The sequence below is a fragment of the Neovison vison genome, chromosome 6 (genome assembly GCF_020171115.1).
Source record: "Neovison vison isolate M4711 chromosome 6, ASM_NN_V1, whole genome shotgun sequence".
NCBI lineage: Eukaryota > Metazoa > Chordata > Mammalia > Carnivora > Mustelidae > Neogale > Neogale vison.
Genome location: NC_058096.1, coordinates 217,914,647 through 217,941,050, shown reverse-complemented (window position 1 = coordinate 217,941,050; position 26,404 = coordinate 217,914,647). Strand labels below are relative to the sequence as shown.

The following is a 26,404-nucleotide window of genomic DNA, read 5'->3' as shown; positions in this document are numbered from 1 at the left end:
TAGACATTTAACTGACTAAACCACCCAGGCACCCCTCTTTCCATTTCTTTTTTTTTAATTAAAATGGGTCATGCTTTGAAAAAAAATCTCAAATTTAGTTCTGAGTGTAAAAGTGAGTGCACAGGGATGCCTGGGTGGCTCAGTCAGTTAAGCCTTCAGTTCAGGTCATGGTCTCAGGGTCCTGAGATTGAGTCCCCCATATGGGGCTCCCAGTTCAGTAGGGAGTCTGCTTCTCCCTCTCCCTCTGTTCCTCCCCCCACTTGTGCTCTCTTGCTAGCAAGCTCTCTCAAATAATTAAATAAAATCTTAAAAAAAAATCCTCAACTCTATGGTCAAATAATCTTTGACAAAACAGGAAAAATATACAGTGGAAAAAAGACAGTCTCTTCAATAAATGGTGCTGGGGAAACTGGGCAGCTATATGTAGAAGAATGAAACTCAACCATTCTCTTACACCGTACACAAAGATAAACTCAAAATGGATAAAAGACCTCAACGTGAGACAGGAATCCATCAGAAACCTAGAGGAGAACATAGGCAGTAATCTCGTCGATATCAGCCACAGCAACTTCTTTCAAGATACGTCTCCAAAGGCAAAGGAAACAAAAGCGAAAATAAACTTCTGGGACTTCATCAAAATCAAAAGCTTCTGCATAGCAAAGGAAACAGTCAAAAAAACAAAGAGGCAACCCACGGAATGGGAGAAGATATTTGCAAATGACAGTACAGACAAAAGGTTGATATCCAGGATCTATAATGAACTCCTCAAACTCAACACACACAAAACAGGCAATCATATCAAAAAATGGGCAGAAGATATGGACAGACACTTCTCCAATCAAGACATCCAAATGGCTATCAGACACATGAAAAAATGTTCATCATCACTAGCCATCAGGGAAATTCAAATTAAAACCACATTGAGATATCACCTTACACCAGTTAGAATGGCCCAAATTAGCAAGACAGGAAACAACATGTGTTGGAGAGGATGTGGAGAAAGGGGAACCCTCTTCCACTGTTGGTGGGAATGCAAGTTGGTGCAACCACTTTGGAGAACAGTGTGGAGATTCCTCAAGAAATTAAAAATAGAGCTTCCCTATGACCCTGCAATTGCACTCCTGGGTATTTACCCCAAAGATACAGATGTCGTGAAAAGAAGGGCCATCTGTACCCCAATGATTATAGCAGCAATGGCCACGGTCGCAACTATGGAAAGAACCAAGATGCCCTTCAACGGACAAATGGATAAGGAAGATGTGGTCCATATACACTATGGAGTATTATGCCTCCATCAGAAAGGATGAATACCCAACTTTTGTAGCAACATGGACGGGACTGGAAGAGGTTATGCTGAGTGAAATAAGTTAAGCAGAGAGAGTCAATTATCATATGGTTTCACTTATTTGTGGAGCATAACAAATAGCATGGAGGACAAGGGGCATTAGAGAGGAGTAGGGAATTTAGGTAAATTGGAAGGGGAGGTGAACCATGAGAGACTATGGACTCTGAAAAACATTCTGAGGGGTTTGAAGTGGCGGGGGGTGGGAGGTTGGGGAACCAGGTGGTGGCTATTATAGAGGGCACGGCTTGCATGGAGCACTGGGTGTGGTGAAAAAATAATGAATAATGTTTTTTCTGAAAATAAATAAATTTAAAAAAAAAAAGCAAATATTATATCCTAAACTTGAAAAGATCCTAAATCCAAACAGGATTTTTTTTCAGTAGGTTCTATGGTATTATATTCATGGCCTCACTTCTGATCAGTAATGATTAATTTATTTTTAGTAAACTCACATTTCAATGAGGAGAGTAAGACAGTCTACGAAAAAAAATAAATAAATAAATAAAATCTTTAAGACTGCTGGAATTTTGATATGGATTACATTGAATATGTAGATCCATTCTTGGAGAATTAAATATTAACAATTTTTAAAAAAAATAAAATAAAATCTTTAAAATACATAAATAAAAAACCAATGAGGTTTCTAAGCAAGTAAGATCAACTTTTGCCCTTTTTTTAAAAACTCAGACCAGAAAAGTCAATTGATAAATACAACAAAACAAATTGCTGACAACAGTGGTAAAAAAAATATGTGAGTTACAAGACTTAAGAATATATAGGCTGTGTAAGACATAAAAGAGAGGTGCCTGGGTGTCTCAGTTGGTTAAGCAGCCAACTCTTGGTTTCCACTCAGGTTGTTATCTCGGGGTCATGAGATCGAGCCCCACAGTGGGATCCCCATTCAGCAGAGAATCTGTTTGAGATTCTCTGTCCCTCCCCCTGCTCTCACGCAGTGGCGCATGCTCTCCCTCTCTCAAATAAATAAATCAATCTTTTTTTTTTAAATACCTGTAAGATATGGAACACAATGACAGCAGTTAAATCCTGTGGAATACTTGCTAGTTGTCAGGCATTGTCCTAAGTGTTTGTAATGCTTATGGGGGTGGACTTCCCAGCAGGAGTTACATTCCATATGATCAGTAATCATTTTCCCCAAACCAAGAATTAGATTAAGTAGAATCCTATACTCAGGGAATAGACTAAAGAGCATTTATTGTGCATGACTCAATGCAATGTCAAGTAACAACAAAGCCAGAGTTCAACAGTCAGATGTGTCTCCAGGTATCATATCAGGATAAGATGCCCATATCTGTCGCAGCCATCTGTGTCCATGAGGGGAACCAGCCCAAGATAAACCCACCACACAGAAAAATAAATAAGTTTACCTCTACATTCCCTACCTCTGAAGTAGTTATCAGGAATACAACATTCCTAAAATCACCAACACAAGAAACAAAAGGTGTTGGCAAGGATGTGGAGAAAAAGAACCCCTCATGCACTACTGGAGGGAATGCAAACTGCTACAGCCACTGTGGAAAACAGTATGGAAGGTACTCAAAAAGTTAAAATAGAATTACCCCATGATCTGATCATCACACTACTGGGTATTTACCCCAAATATACAAAAACACAAATTCAAAGGTATACATGTACTCCTATGTTTATTGAAGCATTATTTACAATAGCCAAATTATGGAAGCAGCCCAAGTGTCCTCTCATAGATGAATGGATAAAGAAGACATCATGTATATAAATACATATGTATGTATATATATGCATATATATACACACATCATGTATATATACATATATGTATACTTACATATATGTATATGAATGAATATTCCACTGTGTATGTATAATATTCATTATGTATCTATGTATAACATATACAAGCAGACATATAAAATGGACTATTATTCAGCCATAAAGAGAAATGGAATCTTGCCATTTATAACAACATGAATGGAGCTAGAGAGTATAACACTAAGTGAAGCCAGTCAGAGAAAGACAAATACTGTATGATTTAACTTATATGTGGAATTTAAGAAACAAAACAAATAAGCAAAAGAGGAAAAAAAGAGATAGAGGCCACCCAAGAAACAGACTCTTTAACTTTAGAGAATAAACTGATGGTTACCAGAGGGGAAGTGGGTGGGTGAAACAGGAGATTGGAGTTAAGGAGGGCACTTGTTATGACCACTGGGTGTTGTATGGAAGCATTGATCACGATATTGTACACCTGGAACTAACAGAACACTGTGTGTTACCTACCTGGAATTAAAATTAGAACTTGTAAAAAAAAAAAAAGAATTTAACAATCTTTATTGCTCGTGTCCATTAGAGCCAGGGTTGCTTTCTTTTAACAGAAACAAGGCTTTTTTCACTAATTAAGATAAATTGTTTCACCATCATCTCAAATTATTACAGTGTAGTAGATGCTGATAGTGCCTTTGCAGAGACACGGTCTACCAGTGACCACTCTTGTAAACTACCAAATTAGGTGTAAAAGATCCACTTTTCCCATGTTTCATAGTAGGCTTACTTTCGAACTGCATGTATGGAATTGGCAGTATCATGTCTCTGTGACTACAGACTTACTTGGATCCTCTCCACAATCCATCCAACTTCTTTACTTTTCTTCTTCCTGGAATATCCCCCCAAAATCACTGTATGCCCTCCCTCAGGTTCAGCTCTCTGGACCTGACCAAACAAACTGAGCCTGATAATGGAATTTGTTTCTGAAACATCACAGAGCTATTCAAAGAAGAAATCAAGTTGTTCAACATAGTATTAGAAGTCCTAGCAACAGCAATCAGACAACAAAGAGAAATAAAAGGTATGCAAATTGGTAATGAAGAAGTCAAACTCTCTCTCTTCACAGATGACATGATTCTTTATATGGAAAACCCAAAAGACTCCACCCCCAAACTACTAGAACTCATACAACAGTTCAGCAACGTGGCAGGATACAAAGTCAATGTGCAGAAATCAGTGGTTTTCTTATACACTAACAATGAAAATACAGAAAGGGAAATTAGAGAATCGATTCCATTTACTATAGCACCAAGAACCATAAGATACCTGGGAATAAACCTAACCAAAGAGGTAAAGGATCTGTACTTGAGAAACTACAGAACACTCATGAAGGAAATTGAAGAAGACACAAAAAGATGGAAGACCATTCCATGCTCTTGGATCGGAAGAATAAACATTGTTAAAATGTCTATACTGCCTAGAGCAATCTATACTTTTAATACCATTCCGATCAAAATTCCACCAGTATTCTTCAAAGAGCTGGAGCAAATAATCCAGAAATTTGTATGGAATCAGAAGAGACCCCGAATCGCTAAGGAAATGTTGAAAAACAAAAATAAAACTGGGGGCATCACGTTACCTGATTTCAAGCTTTATTACAAAGCTGTGGTCACCAAGAGAGCATGGTGCTGGCATAAAAACAGACACATAGACCAGTGGAACAGAGTAGAGAGCCCAGATATGGACCCTCAACTCTATGGTCAACTAATCTTCGACAAACAGGAAAAAATATACAGTGGAAAAAAGGCAGTCTCTTCAATAAATGGTACTGGGAAAACTGGACAGCTATATGTAGAAGAATGAAACTCGACCATTCTCTTACACCGTACACCAGATAAACTCAAAATGGATAAAAGATCTCAATGTGAAACAGGAATCCATCAGAATCCTAGAGGAGAACATAGGCAGTAATCTCGTCGATATCAGCCACAGCAACTTCTTTCAAGATACGTCTCCAAAGGCAAAGGAAACAAAAGCGAAAGTAAACTTTTGGGACTTCATCAAAATCAAAAGTTTCTGCACAGCAAAGGAAACAGTCAAAAAAACAAAGAGGCAACCCACGGAATGGGAGAAGATATTTGCAAATGACAGTACAGACAAAAGGTTGATATCCAGGGACGCCTGGGTGGCTCAGTTGGTTAAGCAGCTGCCTTCGGCTCAGGTCATGATCCCAGCGTTCTGGGATCGAGTCCCACATGGGGCTCCTTGCTCGGCAGGGAGCCTGCTTCTCTCTCTGCCTCTGCCTGCCTCTCTGTCTACTTGTGCTCACTCTCGCTCCTCTCTCTCTCTGACAAATAAATAAATAAAATCTTAAAAAAAAAAAAAAAGGTTGATATCCAGGATCTATAATGAACTCCTCAAACTCAACACACACAAAACAGGCAATCATATCAAAAAATGGGCAGAAGATATGAACAGAGACTTCTCCAATAAAGACATACAAATGGCTATCAGACACTGTTATGTGTCTAAACAAATGTTCAAGTTTCAACCCAAAGTTAAGATGAACTTACCCAGTAAGTTCTCTAATCATTCTAGAACTTGGTGATGCAAGAATCAGACATTCTGGCTCACCCAATATTTCTGTCACTTTGATTCATTCTAGAAACCCCAGTCCATTCAGATGACACAGTCACAGAAAAGGTGTTCTATTTATGAGTTTCCTCAAGGCTCCCCTCATGTCCCTGTTCCTCAGGCTGTATATGAAAGGGTTCATCATTTGAGGGACAACAGTGTACATCATTGAAACCACTGCAGTGTTTCTGGAAGAGTTAGTAAGAGCAGAACTAATGTATACCCCAAAAGCTGTCCCATAGAACAAAGATACAACTGACAGGTGAGACCCACAGGTGGAAAAAGCTTTATACTTTCCACCTGCTGATGGCATTCTCAAAACAGAGGACACTATCTGAGTGTAAGAGAAAATGATTCCACACAGAGGAATACCACCAAATATGCTTGTTGCAAAATATATCAGGATGTTGTTGATGAGGGTATCAGAACATGCAATCTTGATGATCTGAACAACTTCACAGAAGAAGAGAGGGATTTCAAGGTCTGTGCAGAAAGTCAGTTGCAACAACATCAGGCTGTGCATCAGGGCATCCACAATGCTAATAAACAAGGAGAGAAGTATCAAGAGGCCACAGAGGTGGGAGTTCATAATGACTGTGTACCTTAGTGGATAACAAATGGCCACATAGCGGTCATAAGCCATTACTGAAAGAATACAACTATCCAAACTTGCAAAAACCAGGACAAAGCAGACCTGTGTGAGGCAGCCTGTGTAAGTGATGCTCTGGTTCTGTGTTTGGATGTTCACCAGCATCTTTGGGACGGTGGTTGTGCTTAAGCAGATGTCAGTAAAGGACAGGTTGGAGAGGAAGAAGTACATGGGGGTGTGAAGGTGGGAGTCCGAGATGACAGCCAGGATGATGAGCAGGTTTCCCATGACAGTGACTAGGTACATGGACAGGAACAGGCTGAAGATGAGGGGCTGCAGTTCTGGATCCTCTGTCACTTCCAGGAGAAGAAATTCTAAAATGTCTGTTTCATTTCTGGGTTCCATATTGTTGATGAATCTGATTGAAATGATTATGGCAATAAGACAATGAAATGTCAGCCTCTAGGCAAGCAGCAGGAGTATCACCAAGCACAAGTACCTTGTTGGGAAAGGAGAATGTCCAATGTAGAGATGCCTTCTCTTTGCATATTATTTTGTTATTTTGAAAAAAGATCTAAAGTGAATAAAGCAGTGAGTCAAGATTTGTTAATTCTGGAAAGGGTTGAGGAATCATCATTTTTAAAATTAGACTATTCTTTAATTTGGTAACTTCACTAGAAAAAATGGGTAGTGAGACTGTCTGGATCTCCACTCCCTTCTGCAGATACTTCACAGTCTGGAAACAAAGATAATACAACAGCATGTTAAAAACCCACAACTGGAAGATACAGGGAAACTGCCCAAGCCAACTCCCAGAAACCAGTAGAAAGACTAAGCAAACGTTGTTATAATAACAATCATCCTATTTGCAAATGCGCATGTTCCTGCTGAGAAGGAAAAATGTCTTTCTCACAGAAAGAAAAAAGAAACTGACAGAATGATAACTATTTGGGGACTGGAGGAAAGGTTCAAGGAAATAAAAGTCAAGAAAATAGAAGACAGGCAGGAAGCAAATGGATGTCTTGATTCCACATGTACTCCTCACACTTTCTGCTGGATAAACTTGTAGTAAAATATATGCCCTCATTTCCAAACATTAACTAAGGGACATCAGGTTACCTAGATGACATCACTGTGGAATGATACAGGACATCTCTGCTAGATGCTGGATAATGGAGACTGGTGCTCCACCTACAGAAAGAGGAAAAGGATGGAGTGAAGCATCAGGCTCCTCGGCAAGAGAGATCATCATCAGGGTGAGGCACAGATATGCTATTTCTTTCCTGGGGCAGGGCTGTTGAGCGAGGCTGTCACAATTTATAGCCTCTGTACCTCTGGAGAATCAATATCCAAAGCTCTTCATTAACTGAACAATTATATCTCCATTCTGATCCCAGGGCGATGCAAATTCTTTTCAGACTAAAGCAGCAGAATTGAGGAATTCAAGATGGTTGATACCCTGATGCGATGAGTCCATCACCACTTATCTCTCCACCTGTTTCTGCTCACATCTTCTATTTCACATACATTGCAGATGTGGACATGCCCTCCTTTGGCATCTCTATGTAATCAGTGATATCAGGAAGCCTGATGGTAATTGTAGGTGTGAAATTATGTATTTATATTTCAGCCATTAGAAGGAATGAAATTCTGACAGGTGCCACCACATCGATGAACCTTAAAAACTTATGCTCAGTGAAGTGAGCAGATGAAAAAGAACAAATATTGTATAATTTTAGTTTAAGGAGCCTAGAATAGGCACATGAACACTGTTACCAGGGGAGGGAAGAAAGGAATAATTTTTTAGCGTCCCAGAATATCTTAACAACTGTATCTGTGCTAATAAAATCATGTTCCTATTGGTAGGGTGAGCAAGATCACATCTGAAAATATTTACTGAAAGTTTATGTGCCCTGCTCTTTCTTTCCTTGTTATAATGAAAGAACAATTCTGAATTTTCATTGAATCAGTAGCTTGTTTTATTGGCTCATTTTTGAGGTGCTTGAATTTCTTAGTCCTTATCTTTTAGATTGTACTTATTCTCATAAAAAATGCTTGATTTCAGCGAAAACAGACAAAAAAAAAAAAAGAAATGCCTGACTTTGAGGTGTCTGGGTGGCTCAGTTTGTCGGGTCCCCAATGTTGGGTCCTCTAATAATAGGTCCATGTTCAAAGGAGTGAGACTGATACAAAGTGAAGGTCAAGCAAAGCTTTATTTCGTGCCGAGTATCAAGAATCAAACTGGCCATCACACAGACTGGTCAGGGCTGCCCCTTACAGAGAGGGTGACCCCTCCCTGCCTCACAGACTAATTTTTATAGAGCAAAGGCCATGCGGTTGGGCCTGGCCACACACTGGTGGTGAATGAGATAGTAACTACACAGAGAAAGCTACACAGTCATGCTAGGTCACACGCAGGTGGCCAACTGAATTACAATTCACCCCATAGTAGCTATTTGAACTGGCCTATCACCTTAGTCAGAATTGGCGCCCAAAAGTTAAGGCACACACTCCTTGGTAGCTAGGGGGACAGTATGCATGCTTTACTGACTGGATGTCTCCACCTGACCCAACTCATCCCTGCATTTGGGCCTTTACTTGGGGGGGGGGGGCAGGATCAGTTTAAGTTTTACTGCATAAACAACAAAATGGCTGTTCAACCAAGGTGGGGCCACTCTGGCTAAATAGGCCCTTACAAGTTAAGTTTCCAACTCTTGATTTCTGCTCAGTCATGATCTTGGCTGGGATCATGAGACTGAGCCCTGTGTGGGCATCTGGGCTCAGCTGGAGTCTGCCTAAAATTTTCCATCTCTCTCTGCCCCTCCCCCACTGTGTGAACACTCACATGCTCTCTCTCTTTCTCTAAAAATAACTAAATCTTAAAGAAATGCTTAACTTTGGGACGCCTGGGTGGCTCAGTTGGTTAAGCGGCTGCCTTCGGCTCAGGTCATGATCCCAGCGTCCTGGGATCGAGTCCCAAATTGGGCTCCCTGCTCAGCGGGGGGCCTGCTTCTCCCTCTGCCTCTGCCTACGACTCTGTCTGCCTGTGCTCACTCTCTCTGACAAATAAATAAATAAAATCTTAAAAAAAAAAAAAGAAATGCTTAACTTCTCTGAAGTAATAAAATTGTTCTCCTATTTTGTCTTCAGAAATATTTAATCACTGATTCTTGTATCTAAAGCTTTGGTACATTGGAATGAATTTTTTTGAGTTTTTATATTGTAGTAAATATGTATAACATTGTAAGGGCCTATTTAGCCAGAGCGATGCCATCTGGTTAAACAGTGATTTTGTTGTTTATGCAGTAAAACTTAAACTGACCCTGCCGCCCCACCCCCTCCAGGGAACTTAGTTAAAAGCAAGTCTGGGAAACCAGTCCCAGGTAACAAAGCCCAAATACAAGGGTGGGTCGTGTCAGGTGGAGATAATAGCCCAAATGCAGAAGATGAGAGGGTCAGGTGAAGACATCCAATCAGTAGAGTGCACATACTGTCTCCCTAGCTACCAAGGAGTTTGGATGCCCACCTTTTGGGCGCCAATTCTGACCAAGGTGGCAGGCTCATTCAAGTATCTACTAGGGTAAATTGTAATTCAATTGGTCACTCATGTGTGACCTAGTATGACTGTGCAGCTTTTTCTGTGTGTTGCAATCTCATTGGCCACCTGTGTGTGGCCAGGCCCAAACCACATGGCCTTTGCTCTATAAAAGTTAGTTGGTAAGGCAGGGAGGGGTCACCTCTTTGTAAGAGATGGCCCTGACCAGTCGGTTTGATTCTGGATGTTTGGCACAAAATAAAGCTTTGCTTGACCTTCACTTTGTATCAGTCTCGTTCCTTTGATCAGGGACCCATTATTGGGGGACCTAACAACATAAAATTTACTATTTCAGCCATTTTAAGTGTACAATGCTGTGGCATTAAGAACACTCACAATGTTGGAGGACCATCATCACTATCCATTTCCTGAATATTTTTATCATCCCAAACAGAAACTCTGTACCTATTAAATGATAACTTTTTCTCCAACCAGCTTTTAGAAGGAATCTAACACCTTGCCATACAGCTCATTTCAGACTTCTGACCTTCAGAGTGCAACAGAATACATTTGTGTTGTTTTAAGTGGCTAACTTTGTAACATATTACAATGACAATAGGAAACGAATATAGGGCACGTAGTTCAATTTGGGCTAATGATAACAATAATGCTTTCTGGATGTCTCCTCGGAAATATTATGGCTGGTTTGCAAGGAAGCTCAAGGAGAGGCTTATCAGGTTATGTTTCTGACTTTGAAAGGGCTCTACACTGGAGCAGGCATCAGTGATCACCAGGAGACTAGTCCTAATAGGAAAACATCACCACATGGCAGAGTGAAATGCACTCCCCTGGTTTTGTGCCTGGACCTAAGCAATCCCTGAAGTTTTTGTTAGGACAGATCATTGTTTTTATCATTTGACCCCACTGGATCTGAGAATCTTGCCTTATTACAGCTGAAGGCATGCATCCTCACCAACTGAGTTTAAGCTTCTCAAATCTACCCAAAATATAAACTAATATAATCACATCAATTTTATAGATGAGGAAACTGAGTTTAGAGTTGAAATAAATTGTCAAAGACCACAAAGCTATGTTTTTTTTTGTTTTTATATTTTTTTTCCAATTTATTTATTTTCAGAAAAACAGTATTCATTATTTTTTCACCACACCCAGTGCTCCATGCAAGCTGTGCCCTCTATAATACCCACCACCTGGTACCCCAACCTCCCACCCCCCGCCACTTCAAACCCCTCAGATTGTTTTTCAGAGTCCATAGTCTCTCATGGTTCATCTCCCCTTCCAATTTACCCAAAAGCACATACTCTCCCCAATGTCCATAACCCTACCCCCCTTCTCCCAACCCCCCTCCCCCCAGCAACCCACAGTTTGTTCATAGTCTCTCATGGTTCATCTCCCCTTCCAATTTACCCAAAAGCACATACTCTCCCCAATGTCCATAACCCTACCCCCCTTCTCCCAACCCCCCTCCCCCCAGCAACCCACAGTTTGTTTCGTGAGATTAAGAGTCACTTATGGTTTTTCTCCCTCCCTATCCCATCTTGTTTCATGGATTCTTCTCCTACCCACTTAAGCCCCCATGTTGCATCACCACTTCCTCATATCAGGGAGATCATATGATATTTGTCTTGTTTTAGTGGAGGTAGGATTCAAACACAGCTGGTCTGATTTCAAAATTCTTACCCTTAACTGTTAGATCTCTGGCTTTATATATTCAAAGTCAGTCAGGCTGTCTGGATTATTTCTCTCTGTCAAATTCCAACAGTGTAAGCCCAAAGCAGCTGACACATTAATGAAAATATTATATTCTAGAGATAAGTCTCCTCAAAGCCCCCATCATGTCCTTGTTCCTCAGACTATAGATAAAGGGATTCATCATGGGGGTGACCACAGTGTACATCACTGATACTATTGCACTCTTCCTCGAGGACTGTGTAGCTGCAGAACTAAGGTAAACCCCAAAACCTGTCCCATAGAACAAGGAAACAACTATTAAATGTGACCCACAGATGGAAAATGCCTTATACTTTCCACCAGCTGATGGGATTTTCAGGACAGAGGAGACAATTAGAGTGTAAGAGATAATTATCCCAGAGAGAGGAATAACACCCAAAAGGCTGGTCACTAAATACACAAGAATGTTATTGATGAGGATATCGGAACAGGCAAGCTTGAGAATATGAGCTAATTCACAGAAAAAGTGGGAAATTTCCAGGTCTGTGCAGAAGGAAAGCCGCAGCGCCATCAAAGTGTGGAGAAGGGCATCCAGAACACTAATAAGGAAGGACAGCAGAACCAGCAGCCTACAGAGTTTGGGGTTCACAATGATATTGTACCTCAGTGGGTGACAGATGGCCACAAATCGATCAAAGGCCATCATGACCAGAATTCCATTTTCCAACCCGGCGAAAGTCAGGACAAAGCAGATTTGGGTGAGGCAGCCTGCATAACTGATGGATTTGCTCCGTGTCTGGATGTTCACCAGCATCTTGGGGATCGTTGTGGTGGTAAAACAGATGTCAACAAAAGCCAGATTAGAGAGGAAGAAGTACATGGGGGTGTGAAGGTGGGTGTCATACATAATGGCCAGGATGATGAGGAGATTCCCAAACACAGAGATCAGATACACAGACAAGAACAGGCAGAACAGGAGAGGCTGTAGCTCTGGATCTTCTGACAGTCCCAGGAGGAAGAATTCTAGAGTATCTGAGAGATTTCCGGATTTCATGTTGCTGAAGGGTCTGATAGAAAAGTTGGAAATGACAAGAAAACAAATCTTAAGAGAAACTTTCTCAAACATGCCTATCTTTTCTCTTGCATCCCTCTCTCCCCTTTTTACACCTCCTTTTCCTGTTTTGTTTCCCTCAACACTCGCAGCTATACCATCCTGTCCCAAGTTTTTTTTTTTTCTATCAATCATTTGTGAAGTAGAGGTACTTAATAAGAAAATAGGAATGACATATTGCCCTGTTACAATGGCTGGGTGGTTAAGTGTCTGCCTTTAGCACAGGTCCTAATTCCAAAATCCCAAAATCAAGCCCTAAGTTGGGTTGCCTGCTCAGCAGGGAGTCTGATTCTCCCTCCCCTCAGTATCTCCCCCTGTTCCTGCTCTCTCTCTCTCTCATTTACTCTCTCAAATAATTAAGTAAAATTTTAAAAAAAGAGAGATGGAAGAAGAAGCAAGAGGGGGAGGAGTAGGAGACTAAAATATCATCACGTCCCAGAAGTTCAGCTAGATAGTAATCAAACCATTTTGAACACCTACAAACTCAACAGAGGATAAATAATAAGAGCAACAATTCTAGAAACAGAAAATCGATCACTTTCTGGAAGGTGGGACGTGCAGAGAAGTGAATCCAAAGCAACAAGAAGAGACCACAGGGGGGAGAGGCCAGATCCCAGCAAGTGAGAGAGCAGCAGAGCACAAAACCAGAACTTTTAGAAGTCTGCTCCACTGAGGGATGTCACTGAAGAGGCTAAGCGGGGGATGGAGCCCTCATGGGGACAGTGTGGTCTCAGGACCCACAGGGTTACAGAAAGACCAGGGATGTCTGAGGGTGACAGAGCCCGCAGGCATCAGAGTTGGGAAGCCAGATGTAGATACAGAGCCAAGGAGGGCACTCTCAGCTCGGGGTTACCTTAAAAAACCATGATCGAGGCACAGCCAGGCCACTAATCTATGAGCAGGGACCCCAGCAGTGGCAGATCTGGGAAGACTCATCTTCCTCCTCTGGGGGGAGCAGCAGGAGAGCACACAACAGGAATATGCTGGGTCTGGAGACTCCAAACAGGGCCGTGTGACAGAGACAGAAATGTTCAGTCACAGGCCAGGTGAGCTCAGAGCATGGCCGGAGACCAGGGAGACAGGAGAGATTGACTGATTTTCTCTGAGGGTGCACTGAGTAGTGGGGCCCTGAGCTCTCGGCTCCTACAGGGCTGGAGACTGGGAGGCCTCCATCTTCACTCCCATCCTCCAAAGCTCTATGGAAATCATTCAGGGAACAAAAGCTCCCAAGAGCGAACCCAAGCAGATCGCTTAGCTTGGCCCCTGGCAAGGATGGTGCAATTCCACCTCCAGTGAAGATATTCAAAAATTACTGCAATAGGCCCCTCCCCCCAGAAAAGCAGGAATAACATCCAGCTAAGACCAAGTTCATGGATCAATGAGAACTGCTGAATTCCAGAGCAAAAGGAAAGCAGCACACAGAATTCATGGCTTTTTTCCCATGATCCTTTAGCCTTTCAAAGTAAATTTTTTTAAGTTCATTTTTTTCTTTCCTCTTTCCTATTTTAATTTTTAAAACTATTTTATCAATACCCTTTTTGTACAAATGTTTTTTAAAATAGAGATCTTTATTTTTTAATTTAATTTAATTTTTTCACTGTTCCAAGATTCATGGTTTATGCACCACACCAAGTGCTCCATGCAATACATACCCTCCTTAATACCCACCACCAGGCTCTCCCAATCCCCCACCTCCCTCCCCTCCAAAACCCTCAAATAAGTCAAGCAGAGAGAATCAATTATCATATGGTTTCACTTACTTGTGGAGCATAAGGAATAACATAGAGGACATTAAGTGGAGGAGAGGAAAAGTGAGTTGGGAGAAATCAGAAGGGTAGAAGAACCAGGAGAATCTGTGGATTCTTATCAATACCTTTTCCAAAAATCTTTTTTTAAAAAATTTTCATTGTTATCATCATATTTTAACCCTTCATTATATTTAACCTTATTTTTTGCCTACATATACTGGGTTTTTTTTCTTTAAAATTTAGGAAACAATTTTTTCTAATCAAAATATACCCTCAATCTAGCACGTGGCTTTGTTCTAGTCTCCAGCCTGATCACTTTCCTTCCTTCTTTTTCTTTTCTTTTTTCAACCAACTTCTTACCTTAAAAATTCCCGTTTTAGAATCTTTAAATTTTCATCCTTATGGTCATAATCCATTCCTTCATTGTGTTTACCTTTATTTTTGTATATGTATGTTTTTCTTTCTTTAAAATTTTGGGAGGTAGTTTCTTCTAACAGACCAAAATACACACAAAATCAAGTGTGTGGCTCTGTTCTAATCACCAGTCTAATACATTTTTTTTCTTTTTTTTCTCCCTTTCTTCTCCCCCACCCCCAGGTTTTGGCTCTCTTCTGATTTGGTTAGTGTGTATTTTTCTGGGGTTGTTACTCCCCTTTTAGTATTTTCTTCTCTCATTTATCTATTCTCATCTGGATAAAATGACAAGGCAGGAAAAACTCACCTCAAAAAGGAGACAAGAGGCAGTACTAATGGCTAGGGAGCTAATCAATACAGACATTGGTAATCTGTCAGAACCCGAGTTCAGAATGATGATTATCAAGGTGCTAGCTGGGCTCGAAAAAAGCATGAAAGATACTAAAGATTCCCTTTCTGGAGAAATAAAATCCTTTTCTGGAGAAATAAAAGAACTATAATCTAGCCAAGCTGAAATTAAAAAATCTATTAATGAGGTGCAATAAAAAAATGGAGCCTCTTACTGCTAGGATAAATGAGGCAGAAGAGAGAATTAGTGATATAGAAGACCAAATGATGGAGAATACAGTGAGCAAAGAGAGACAAACAACCACTGGACCATGAGAGGAGAATTCAAGAGATAAGTGATACCATAAGACGACAATATTAGAATAATGGGCAAAAGAAAAAGAAAGAGAGACGCAGAAGGTATATTGGAGCAAATTAGAGAAAATTAGAGAAATTTCCCTAATTTGGTGAAGGGAACAAGCATCAAAATCCAGGAGGCACAAGGAACCGCCCCTCAAAATCAATAAAAATAGGTCAACACCCTGTCGTCTAATAGTAAAACTTACAAGTCTTAGTGACAAAGAGAAAATCCTGAAAGAAGCTCAGGACAAGGGGTGCCTGGTGGCTCAGTAAGTTAAAGCCTCTGCCTTTGGCTCAGGTCATGATCCCAGGGTCCTGGGATCAAGCCCCACTTCGGGATCTCTGCTCGGTGGAGAGCCTGCTTCTCCCTCTCTCTCTCTGCCTACCTCTCTGCCTACTTGTGATCTCTGTCTGTCAAATAAATAAAATCTTAAAAAAAAAGAAGCTCAGGACAAGAAGTCTGTAACATAGAACAGTAGAAATATTAGATTGGCAGGCAGCAGACCTATCCACAGAGAGCTGGCAGGCCAGAAGGGACTGGCATGATATATTTAGAGCCCTAAATAAGAAAAATATGCAGCAAGAATACTATATCCAGCTAGGCTGTCACTGAAAATAGAAGGAGAGATAAAAAGCTTCCAGGATAGACAAAAATTAAAAGAATTTGCAAACCCCAAACCAGCCCTACAGGAAATATTGAAAGGGTCCTCTACGCAAAGGGAGAGCCTAAATATAACAGACCAGAAAGGAATTGAGACAATATACAGTAACAGTCACCTTACAAGCAATACAATGATACTAAATTCATATCTTTAAATAGTTACAATAAATGTAAATGGGCTAAATGCCCCAATCAAAAGACCTAGGGTACCAGAATGGATTAAAAAAAAAATAAGAACCATCAATATGCTGTCTGCAAGAGACTCATTTTAGACCCAAAGACACCTCCAGATTTAAAGTGAGGGGGTGGAAAACAATTTGCCATGCTCATGGACATCAAAAGAAAGCTGGAACAGCAAATATCATCCTCAATGGGAAAAAGCTTGCAGCCTTCCCACTGAGATCAGGAACAAGACAAGGATACCCACTTTCACCACTCTTGTTCAACATAGTATTAGAAGTCCTAGCAACAGCAATCAGACAACAGAGAGAAATAAAAGGTATCCAAATTGGTAATGAAGAAGTCAAACGCTCTCTCTTCGCAGATGACATGATTCTTTATATGGAAAACCCAAAAGACTCCACCCCCAAACTACTAGAACTCATACAGAAATTCAGCAACGTGGCAGGATACAAAGTCAATGTGCAGAAATCAGTGGCTTTCTTATACACTAACAATGAAAATACAGAAAGGGAAATTAGAGAATCGATTCCATTTACTATAGCACCAAGAACCATAAGATACCTGGGAATAAACCTAACTAAAGAGGTAAAGGATCTGTACTTGAGGAACTACAGAACACTCTTGAAAGAAATTGAAGAAGATGCAAATAGATGGAAGACCATTCCATGCTCTTGGATCGGAAGAATAAACATTGTTAAAATGTCTATACTGCCTAGAGCAATCTATACTTTTAATGCCATTCCGATCAAAATTCCACCGGCATTCTTCAAAGAGCTGGAGAAAATAATCCTAAAATTTGTATGGAATCAGAAGAGACCCCGAATCGCTAAGGAAATGTTGAAAAACAAAAATAAAGCTGGCGGCATCACCTTGCCTGATTTCAAGCTTTATTACAAAGCTGTGATCACCAAGACAGCATGGTACTGGCATAAAAACAGACACATAGACCAGTGGAACAGAGTAGAGAGCCCAGATATGGACCCTCAACTCTATGGTCAATTAATCTTTGACAAAGCAGGAAAAAATATACAGTGGAAAAAAGACAGTCTCTTCAATAAATGGTGCTGGGAAAACTGGACAGCTATATGTAGAAGAATGAAACTCGACCATTCTCTTACACCGTACACAAAGATCAACTCAAAATGGATAAAAGACCTCAACGTGAGAGAGGAATCCATCAGAATCCTAGAGGAGAGAATAGGCATTTCTCTTTGATATCAGCCACAGCAACTTCTTTCAAGATACGTCTCCAAAGGCAAAGGAAACAAAAGCGAAAATAAACTTCTGGGACTTCATCAAAATCAAAAGCTTCTGCACAGCAAAGGAAACAGTCAAAAAAACAAAGAGGCAACCCACGGAATGGGAGAAGATATTTGCAAATGACAGTACAGACAAAAGGTTGATATCCAGGATCTATAATGAACTCCTCAAACTCAACCCACACGAAACAGACAAACACATCAAAAAATGGGCAGAAGATATGAACAGACACTTCTCCAATCAAGACATACAAATGGCTATCAGACACATGAAAAAATGCTCATCATTAGCCCTCAGGGAGATTCAAATTAAAACCACATTGAGATATCACCTTACACCAGTTAGAATGGCCAAAATTAACAAAACAGGAAACAACACGTGTTGGAGAGGATGTGGAGAAAGGGGAACCCTCTTACACTGTTGGTGGGAATGCAAGTTGGTGCAGCCTCTTTGGAGAACAGTGTGGAGATTCCTCAAGAAATTAAAAATAGAGCTTCCCTATGACCCTGCAATTGCACTCCTGGGTATTTACCCCAAAGACACAGATGTCGTGAAAAGAAGGGCCATCTGTACCCCAATGTTTATAGCAGCAATGGCCATGGTCGCCAAACTATGGAAAGAACCAGGATGCCCTTCAACGGATGAATGGATAAGGAAGATGTGGTCCATATACACTATGGAGTATTATGCCTCCATCAGAAAGGATGAATACCCAGCTTTTGTAGCAATATGGACGGGACTGGAAGAGATTATGCTGAGTGAAATCAGTCAAGCAGAGAGAGTCAATTATCATATGGTTTCACTTATTTGTGGAGCATAACAAATAGCATGGAGGACAAGGGGTGTTAGAGAGGAGTAGGGAATTTGGGTAAATTGGAAGGGGAGGTGAACCACGAGAGACTATGGACTCTGAAAAACAATCTGAGGGGTTTGAAGTGGCGGGGGGGTGGGAGGTTGGGGTACCAGGTGGTGGGTATTATAGAGGGCACGGCTTGCATGGAGCACTGGGTGTGGTGAAAAAATAATGAATACTGTTTTTCTGAAAATAAATAAATAAATAATAATTTAAAAAAAAAGAAAAGAAAAGAAAAGAAAGCTGGAGTGGCAATCCTTATGTCAGATAAATTAGATTTTAAGCCAAAGACTATAATAAGAGATGAGGGAAGACACTGTATCATACTTAAAGGGCCTGTCCAAGAAGAAAATATAAAATTTTTAAATATCTATGCCCCTAACATGGGAGAAGCCAATTATATAAACCAACTAATAACAAAATCAAAGAAACACATCGACAATCATACAATAATAGTAGGGGACTTTAACGTCCCCTCCTCAGTGAAATGGACAGATATCTAAGCAAAAGATCAACAAGAAAATAAAGGCTCTCAGTAACACACTGGAGCGGACGGACATCAAAGATATATTTAGAACATTCCATCCCAAAACAACAGAACACACATTCTTCTCTAGTGCACATGGAACATTCTCCAGAATAGATCACATCCTGGGTCAAAAATCAGGTCTCAACTGGTACCAAAAGACTGGAATCATTCCCTGAATATTTTTAGACCACAATGCTCTGAAATTAGAACTCAGTCACAAGAGGAGAGTTGGAAAGAATCCAAATACATGGAGGCTAAAGGGCATCCTTCTAAAGAATGAATGGGTCAACCAGGAAATTAAAGAAGAATTTTAAAAATTCATAAAAACAAATGAAAATGGAAACGCAACTGTTCAAAATCTTTGGGACACAGCAAAGGCAGTCCTGAGAGGAAAGTGTATAGCAACACAAGCCTTTCTCAAGAAACAAGAAAGGCCTCAAGTACACAACCTAATCCTACGCCTAAAGGAGCTGGAGAAAGAACAGCAAAGAAAGCCTAAACCCAGCAGAAGAAGAGAAATAATAAAGATCAGATCAGAAATCAATGAAATAGAAACAAACAAACAAACAAACAAAAAAAAAAACAGAAGAAAAAATCAACAAAACTAGGATCTGGTTCTCTGAAAAAAATTAAAAAGATTGATAACCCCCTGGCCAGACTTACCAAAAAGAAAAAAAGAAAGGACCCAAATTAATAAAATCATGAATGAAAGAGAAGATATCACAACCAACACCAAAGAAATACAAACAATTATAATAATATATTATGAGCAACTATATACCAGCAAATTTAGCAACTGGAAGAAACGGATGCATTCCTAGAGACATATAAACTACCAAAATTGAACCAGGAAGAAATAGAAAACCTGGGGGCACCTGGGTGGCTCAGCTGCCTTCAGCTTGGGTCCTGGGATCAAGGGTCCTGGGATGAAGCCCTGCATCAGGCTCCCTGCTCAGAAGAGAAACTGCTTCCTCTGTCTGCCACTCTGCCTATTTGTGCTCTCTGCCTGTCAAATGAATAAATAAAATCTTAAAAAAAGAGAAAAGAAAAGAAAACAAATAGAGGCCCCTGGGTGGCTCAGTGGATTAAGCCTCTGCCTTCGACTTAGGTCATGATCTCGGGGTCCTGGAACTGAGCTCCACATCAGGCTCTTTGCTTATCAGGGAGCCTGCTTCCCCCCACCCCTGCCTGCCTCTCTGCCTATTTGTGATCTCTGTCAAATAGATAAATAAAATCAAAAGAAAGAAAGAAAGAATCAGAAAACCTGAACAGACACATAACCAGTAAGGACACTGAAGCTGTCATCAAAAACCTCCCAAAAAACAAGAGCCCAGGGCAAGATGGCTTCCCAGGGGAATTCTACCAAACATTTAAAGAAGAATTATTACCTATTCTTCTGAAACTGTTCCAAAAAATAGAAATGGAAAGGAAACTTCCAAACTCATTTTATGAGTCCAGCATTGCCTTGATTCCAAAACCATCCATCAAAAGGAGAGTTTGGAAAGGAAACTTCCAAACTCATTTTATGAGTCCAGCATTGCCTTGATTCCAAAACCATCCATCAAAAGGAGAGTTTGGAAAGGAAACTTCCAAACTCATTTTATGAGTCCAGCATTGCCTTGATTCCAAAACCATCCATCAAAAAGGAGAATTACAGACCAATATCCTTGGTGAACACGAATGCAAAATTCTCACCAAAATGCTAAACCAATAGGATCCAACAGTACATTAAAAGGATTATTCACCACAACCAAGGGAGATTTATTCCTGGGCTGTGAGGTTGGTTCAACATCTGCAAATCAATCAATGTGATGCAATACATTAAAAAAAAAAAAGGACAAGAACCATATGATACTCTCAATAGATGCTGAAAAAGCATTTAACAAAGTACAGCATCCTTTCTTGATCAAAACTCTTCAAAGTGTAGGGATGGAGGGTACATACCTTAATATCATCAAATCCCCCATCTATGAAAAACCCACAGCAAATATCATTCTCAACAGGGAAAAACTGAGAACTTTCCCCCTAAGGTCAGGAACATGGCAGGGATGTCCACTATCACCACTGCTATTCAACATAGTACTAGAACTCCTAGGCTTGGCAATCAGACAACAAAAAGAAATAAAAGGCATCCAAATCAGCAAAGAAGAAACCAAACTCTCACTCTTTGCAGATGATATGATATTTTATGTGGAAAGCCCAAAGACTCCACTCCAAAACTGCTAGAACTCATACAGGAATTCAGTGAAGTGTCAAGATATAAAATCAATACTTGGAAATCAGCTGCATTTCTATACACTAAAAATAAAACAGAAGAGAAATTAAGGAGTCAATCCCATTTACAGTTGCACCCCAAACCATAAGATCCTGAGGAATAAACCTACCCAAAGAGGCAAAGAATCTGTACTCGGAAAACTATAAAGTACTCATGAAAAAAATTGAGGAAGACACAAAGAAATGGAAAAATGTTCCATGCTCATGGATTGAAAGAACAAATATTGTGAAAATGTCTATGCTATCTAAAGCAATCTACACATTTAATGCAATCCCTATTAAAATACCATCAATTTTTTTCAAAGAAATGGAACAAATAATCCTGAAATTTATATGGAACCAGAAAAGACCTTGAATGGCCAGAGGAATGTTGAAAGAGAAAGCCAAAGTTGGTGGAGTCACAGTTTCAAGCTTCAAGCTCTATTACAAAGCTGTCATCATCAAGAAAGTATGGTAATGGCACAAAAACATACACACAGATCAATGGAACAGAATAGAGAGCCCAGAAATGGACCCTCAACTCTATGGTCAACTTATCTTCGATAAAGCAGGAAAGAACTTCCAACGGAAAAAAGACAGTCTCTTTAACAAATGGTGTTGGGAAACTTGGACAGCCACATGCAGAAGAATGAAACTGGACCATTTCCTTACACCACACACAAAAACAGACTCAAAATGGATTTAAGACCTCAATGTGAGACAGGAATCCATCAAAATCCTAGAGAAGAACACAAGCAGCAACCTCTTTGACCTCAGCCACAGCAACTTCCTCTCAGAAACATCACCAAAGGCAAGCGGAAGCAAGAGCAAAAAATGAACTACTGGGACTTCAAAAGCTTTTGCACAGCAAAAGAAACAGTCAACAAAACCAAAAGACAACTGACAGAATACTTGCAAATGGCATACCAGATAAAGAGCTAGTATCCAAAGAACTTATCAAACTCAACACCCAAAGAGCAAATAATCCAATCAAGAAATGGGCAGAGGACAGGAACAGATATTTCTGCAAAAAAGACATCCAAATGGCCAACAGACACATGAAAAAGTATTTAACATCTCTTGGCATCAGGAAAATACAAATCAAAACCACTTGAGATACCACCACACACCAGTCAGAATGGCTAAAATCAACAAGTCAGGAAATGACAGATGTTGGCGAGGATTCAAAGAAAGGGGAACCCTCCTACACTGCTGGTGGGAATGCAAGCTGGTGCAGCTACTCTGGAAAACAGTATGGAGGTTCCTCAGAAAGTTGAAAATAGAGCTATCCTATGACCCAGCAATTGCACTACTGGATATTTACCCTAAAGACACAAATGTAGGGGTACCTGGGTGGCTCAGTGGATTAAAGCCTCTGCCTTTGGCTCACGTCATGATCCCAGCGTCCTGGGATCAAGCCCCACATCGGACTCTCTGCTCACGAGGGAGCCTACTTCCCCCACTCACTCTCTCTGCCTTCTTCTCTGCCTACTTCTGATCTGTCAAATAAATAAATAAAATCTTTTTTTAAAAAAAAGATACAAATGTAGTGATCTGAAGGGGCACGTGCACCTGAGTGTTTATAGCAGCACTTTCCACAATAGCCAAGCTATGGAAAGAACCTAGATGTCCATCAACAGATAAATGGATAAAGAAGATGTGGTGTACATACACATACACACACACACACACACACACACACAGGAATACCATGCAGCCTTCAAAAGAAATGAAATCTTGCCATTTGCAACAACATGGTTGGAACTAAGAGTATTATGCTATGCGCAGTAAGTCAATCAAAGAAAGAAAATGATCCCCCTGATATAAAGAATTTGAGAGGCAGGGTGGGGGGTTTGTGGGGGGTATGGAGGGAAAAAATAATACAAGATGGGATCAGGAGGGAGATAAACCATAAACGACTCTTAATCTCATAAAACAAACTGAGGGTTTCTGGGGGTGGGGGGAAGGGATATCGTGGCTGGGTTATGGACATTGGGGAGGGTCTGTGCTGTGGTGAGTGCTGTGAAATGTGGAAGACTGATGGTTCACGGACCTGTACACCTGGGGCAAATAATACACTGTATGTTAATTTTAAAAATGCCTGTAAAAAAAAATGCCTCTAAGCCAGTAACTCTAGAATAAAATTATTGAGGCTGTATTCTAGAACAGTTTGAGAAAATACAGCTGATGGGCAACATCCAGTCGATAAAGGCTTATGAGAACGTAGCCATTCATTTCTTTATCACCCATGGCACCTTGAAAGCTACATCTGAGTTGAGTACTTTTGAGAGGCCACATGACCCACAAAATCTAAATTATTTTCCAGAGACAAGATGGCGGGGAAGTAGGAGGTGGCGCCTTTTCAACCTGTACCCTAAAGTGAGCTGATTACCTACCAAAGAACTCCGTTCACCCATGAAATCAGCCTGAGATCAGAATTATACACGTCTGGATTTCTACAGGGGTAGAAGACGCCAGTGGGCAGGAAAAACAGAGTGGAACACTGGACTGATATTGGAAGATAAACAAAAGGGGGAGGGAGCCACCAGAGGCGACCGGTTGGAAAGTAATGCCCCAATACGAGCGAGAGTGCCCTGCATCTGGGGACCAGCAGTAACTCGGAGACTGGTTGAAAGCACTCCAAAAGAGCAAAGGATCGCGGGGGGGAAATTGTGGGAATTGGGGTGGCTAGGGACAGGGGCTTAAGTCCCCAGACCCAGGACAGCCACCCCTGCTGCTGAGCCAGAGGGAGTGCAGCGGAGAAACCGGGTCTTGGTCCCTTAGTCGCCAGTGCACCCGAGATTGCGTGGGGTCTGGCTCCTGTGAGGGGCTGGGAGCCTCACCACACAGCAGAACGCCGAGCCCTGCTACAGAGCCTCAGACACGCGCACCCCCTCATCCTGAGAGAGGTGCACGAAGGCCCACCCGGCGCTCTTAGTCCCGCGTCATTGTTTCAGAGCCTGAGACACGCACCCCAAACTCTCCCCTGAGAGAGGTGCACGAAGGCCCAGCCTGGTGCTTTCGGACCTGCGCCCCGCTCTCAGAGCCTGAGACACACGCGCGACCCACAGCCTCCCCTGAGAGAGGTGCGCGCCGGCCGGGCGCTCCTAGACCCAAAAAGACCAGGCACTCCCAGCCCGGGCCAGCGGGAACATCTCAGCGTGCGATCCTGCTTGGAACCTCGCTGGTGGTCTGGAGCTGCCCAGACAACCGCCCTGCCGAGGTTTGGGGTACAAGCAGAAGATCCTGCATCCCCAAGAACCGCGATTCAGAACCTGCTCTGCCAGTGGCCAAGAGGGAATTTATATGGGCTCTGCAGTACCCACAGGGGAGCAGACTGAGGCTTCTCTCGGAGAGGGAGGTCAGGGTGCAGTTTGATTTCCTCTAAACCTACAAAAACCATCAAAAGCAGTCAAGGTGAGAGAGAAAAAAAAAAAAAGTGAACAAACATAAAACCTCCAGAGAACAAAAGCCTGAAAAAACGGGTTTCCTCAGAGCCCACCCCCTTGAGGGGGGGGGGCAGGAGGACTTAACTCAGGGAACATCACTGACTGAAAAACCACGTGGCAGGCCCCTCCCCCAGAAAACCAACCAGGAAGGAAAAAAGAAAAAAAACTACAAGAGAACCACCACCACCACTTCATAGGACAACTTTTATTTTTAATTTATTCCCACTATTTGGCTCATTTTTTTATATAGATAATTTTTTAACCTATTTACCATCACAGTGAGCTGTCTAGTACATCAAATTCCATAATAACCTTCTAACCTGAACTTAATGATACATACACCTGTGTTTTTCTTTAGCATTTCTAATTTTTAAATTTCTTTTTTTTATTTTAGTTTAGTCTAGTTTATTCCTTTTTTATTTTTATTTTCTAATATTCATATAGAGTTAAACTTCAAAGTAATCCCCTTTCCCCAATCAATACTACCCCTATAGGTAAACCAATTTTTAATCCCCCTTTATCTTAGGAAAGTTGAGTCCTTTAACAAAGGTATCAAGATACATTCAGGAAGAATCAAAACCACCTTCCTCTTCCACACTGAGAATTTATAACCACTCTCCCATCTTTTTCTTCCACCAGTGTTTCTGTGTTTTTGTGTTTGTCCTGATAGTATATAAAATATTTTCCATCTGGCTCCTTATTGAAATAGTCTGCCTACCTCTAGTCTGGAAGCCTGATTAGATTTAGGTTCAATTTTTTTTGGCAAACCCTTTTAAATATTTTCATGAGGACCCACATACTCTCTTGCTTTTTGTAATAATTATCACTTTGATCCATTAATTCATTGGCGGTTACAAAATGCTGACATTTATTGGTTAAAATACTTCAATAAAAAAATACTTCAATAAGGAGTAACTTCCCCTAATTATACAAGTGGTCACCTGAGGACTGCATTCTCGCAAGGCAGGATACATCTTGATTCTTGTATTCATCATTTGTTAAAATAATAAAATGGCTTTCAGCATGACACACAATGTTCATCTTCAGACAATGTGCCATCTTTGGCCATTCCTCAACTTGCCTCCTGAGCTCTTCTGAAACAAGCCTTACAGCTTCAGGTCTACCTTAAGTTTGGCATGAAAGCTGTTCTATACTCATCATTGCCTTGGTCTTCTGTGTCCCATGCCTATGCTCCCATGCCTGTGCTCCCATGCCGGTACACACCACACGCGGTGTGTGCTGGCTAACATCAAAACAGAGCCCATCTGCAGGATCTAAGTCAAGCTTAGAAAATGCTGCCAGCTCAGAGAGGCTTGTATGAATCAGCCATGAGCTAGACACGTGTGCATATAATTTACAGACACTGGTCACAGTCTGCTCCACAGTCACTCAGGGACGCAGGCTGCTGGGGACCCCCCAGTCTTGTAGTTGTATCACTTGGAACATGTAGCCTTGCTAGTCATGATTTGGTGGATTTTAAAATGTTTGCAAATTCCGATTCTTTCCCTTAAGGAGAGCGGACACAAGTAGGCTGGGAAAATATTTGCTGCAATTTTCTCTCCATTAGTTGGAGGCTAATGTCACTCTCTGAAGCTAGAGTGAAGGGCCTCTTTTCTGTAACAGGAGAGCGGGAGAATGACATATAAGGAGTCTTAATAAAATAATATTTTTAAGTGTCATTCTCATAAGCCTAGACAGTATTT

The 26,404-nt window shown here is 41.0% G+C and overlaps 3 protein-coding genes across 3 annotated transcripts in view; all 3 read right to left on the bottom strand.

The window, feature by feature from the left end:
- LOC122909758 (olfactory receptor 7G2-like) overlaps window positions 1–26,404 on the bottom strand; it is a 65,206-nt gene that overhangs the window by 7,681 nt on the left and 31,121 nt on the right. The window lies entirely within an intron of this gene.
- On the bottom strand, window positions 5,796–6,755 carry LOC122909771 (olfactory receptor 7G1-like). The gene has a single exon (XM_044254297.1). It carries the CDS (start codon window positions 6,729–6,731, stop codon window positions 5,796–5,798), a length of 936 nt encoding a protein of 311 aa, XP_044110232.1. The 5' UTR covers window positions 6,732–6,755.
- LOC122909765 (olfactory receptor 7G3-like) lies at window positions 11,681–12,607 on the bottom strand. Its single transcript, XM_044254291.1, has one exon. The coding sequence runs from the start codon at window positions 12,605–12,607 to the stop codon at window positions 11,681–11,683; it is 927 nt and encodes a 308-aa protein (XP_044110226.1).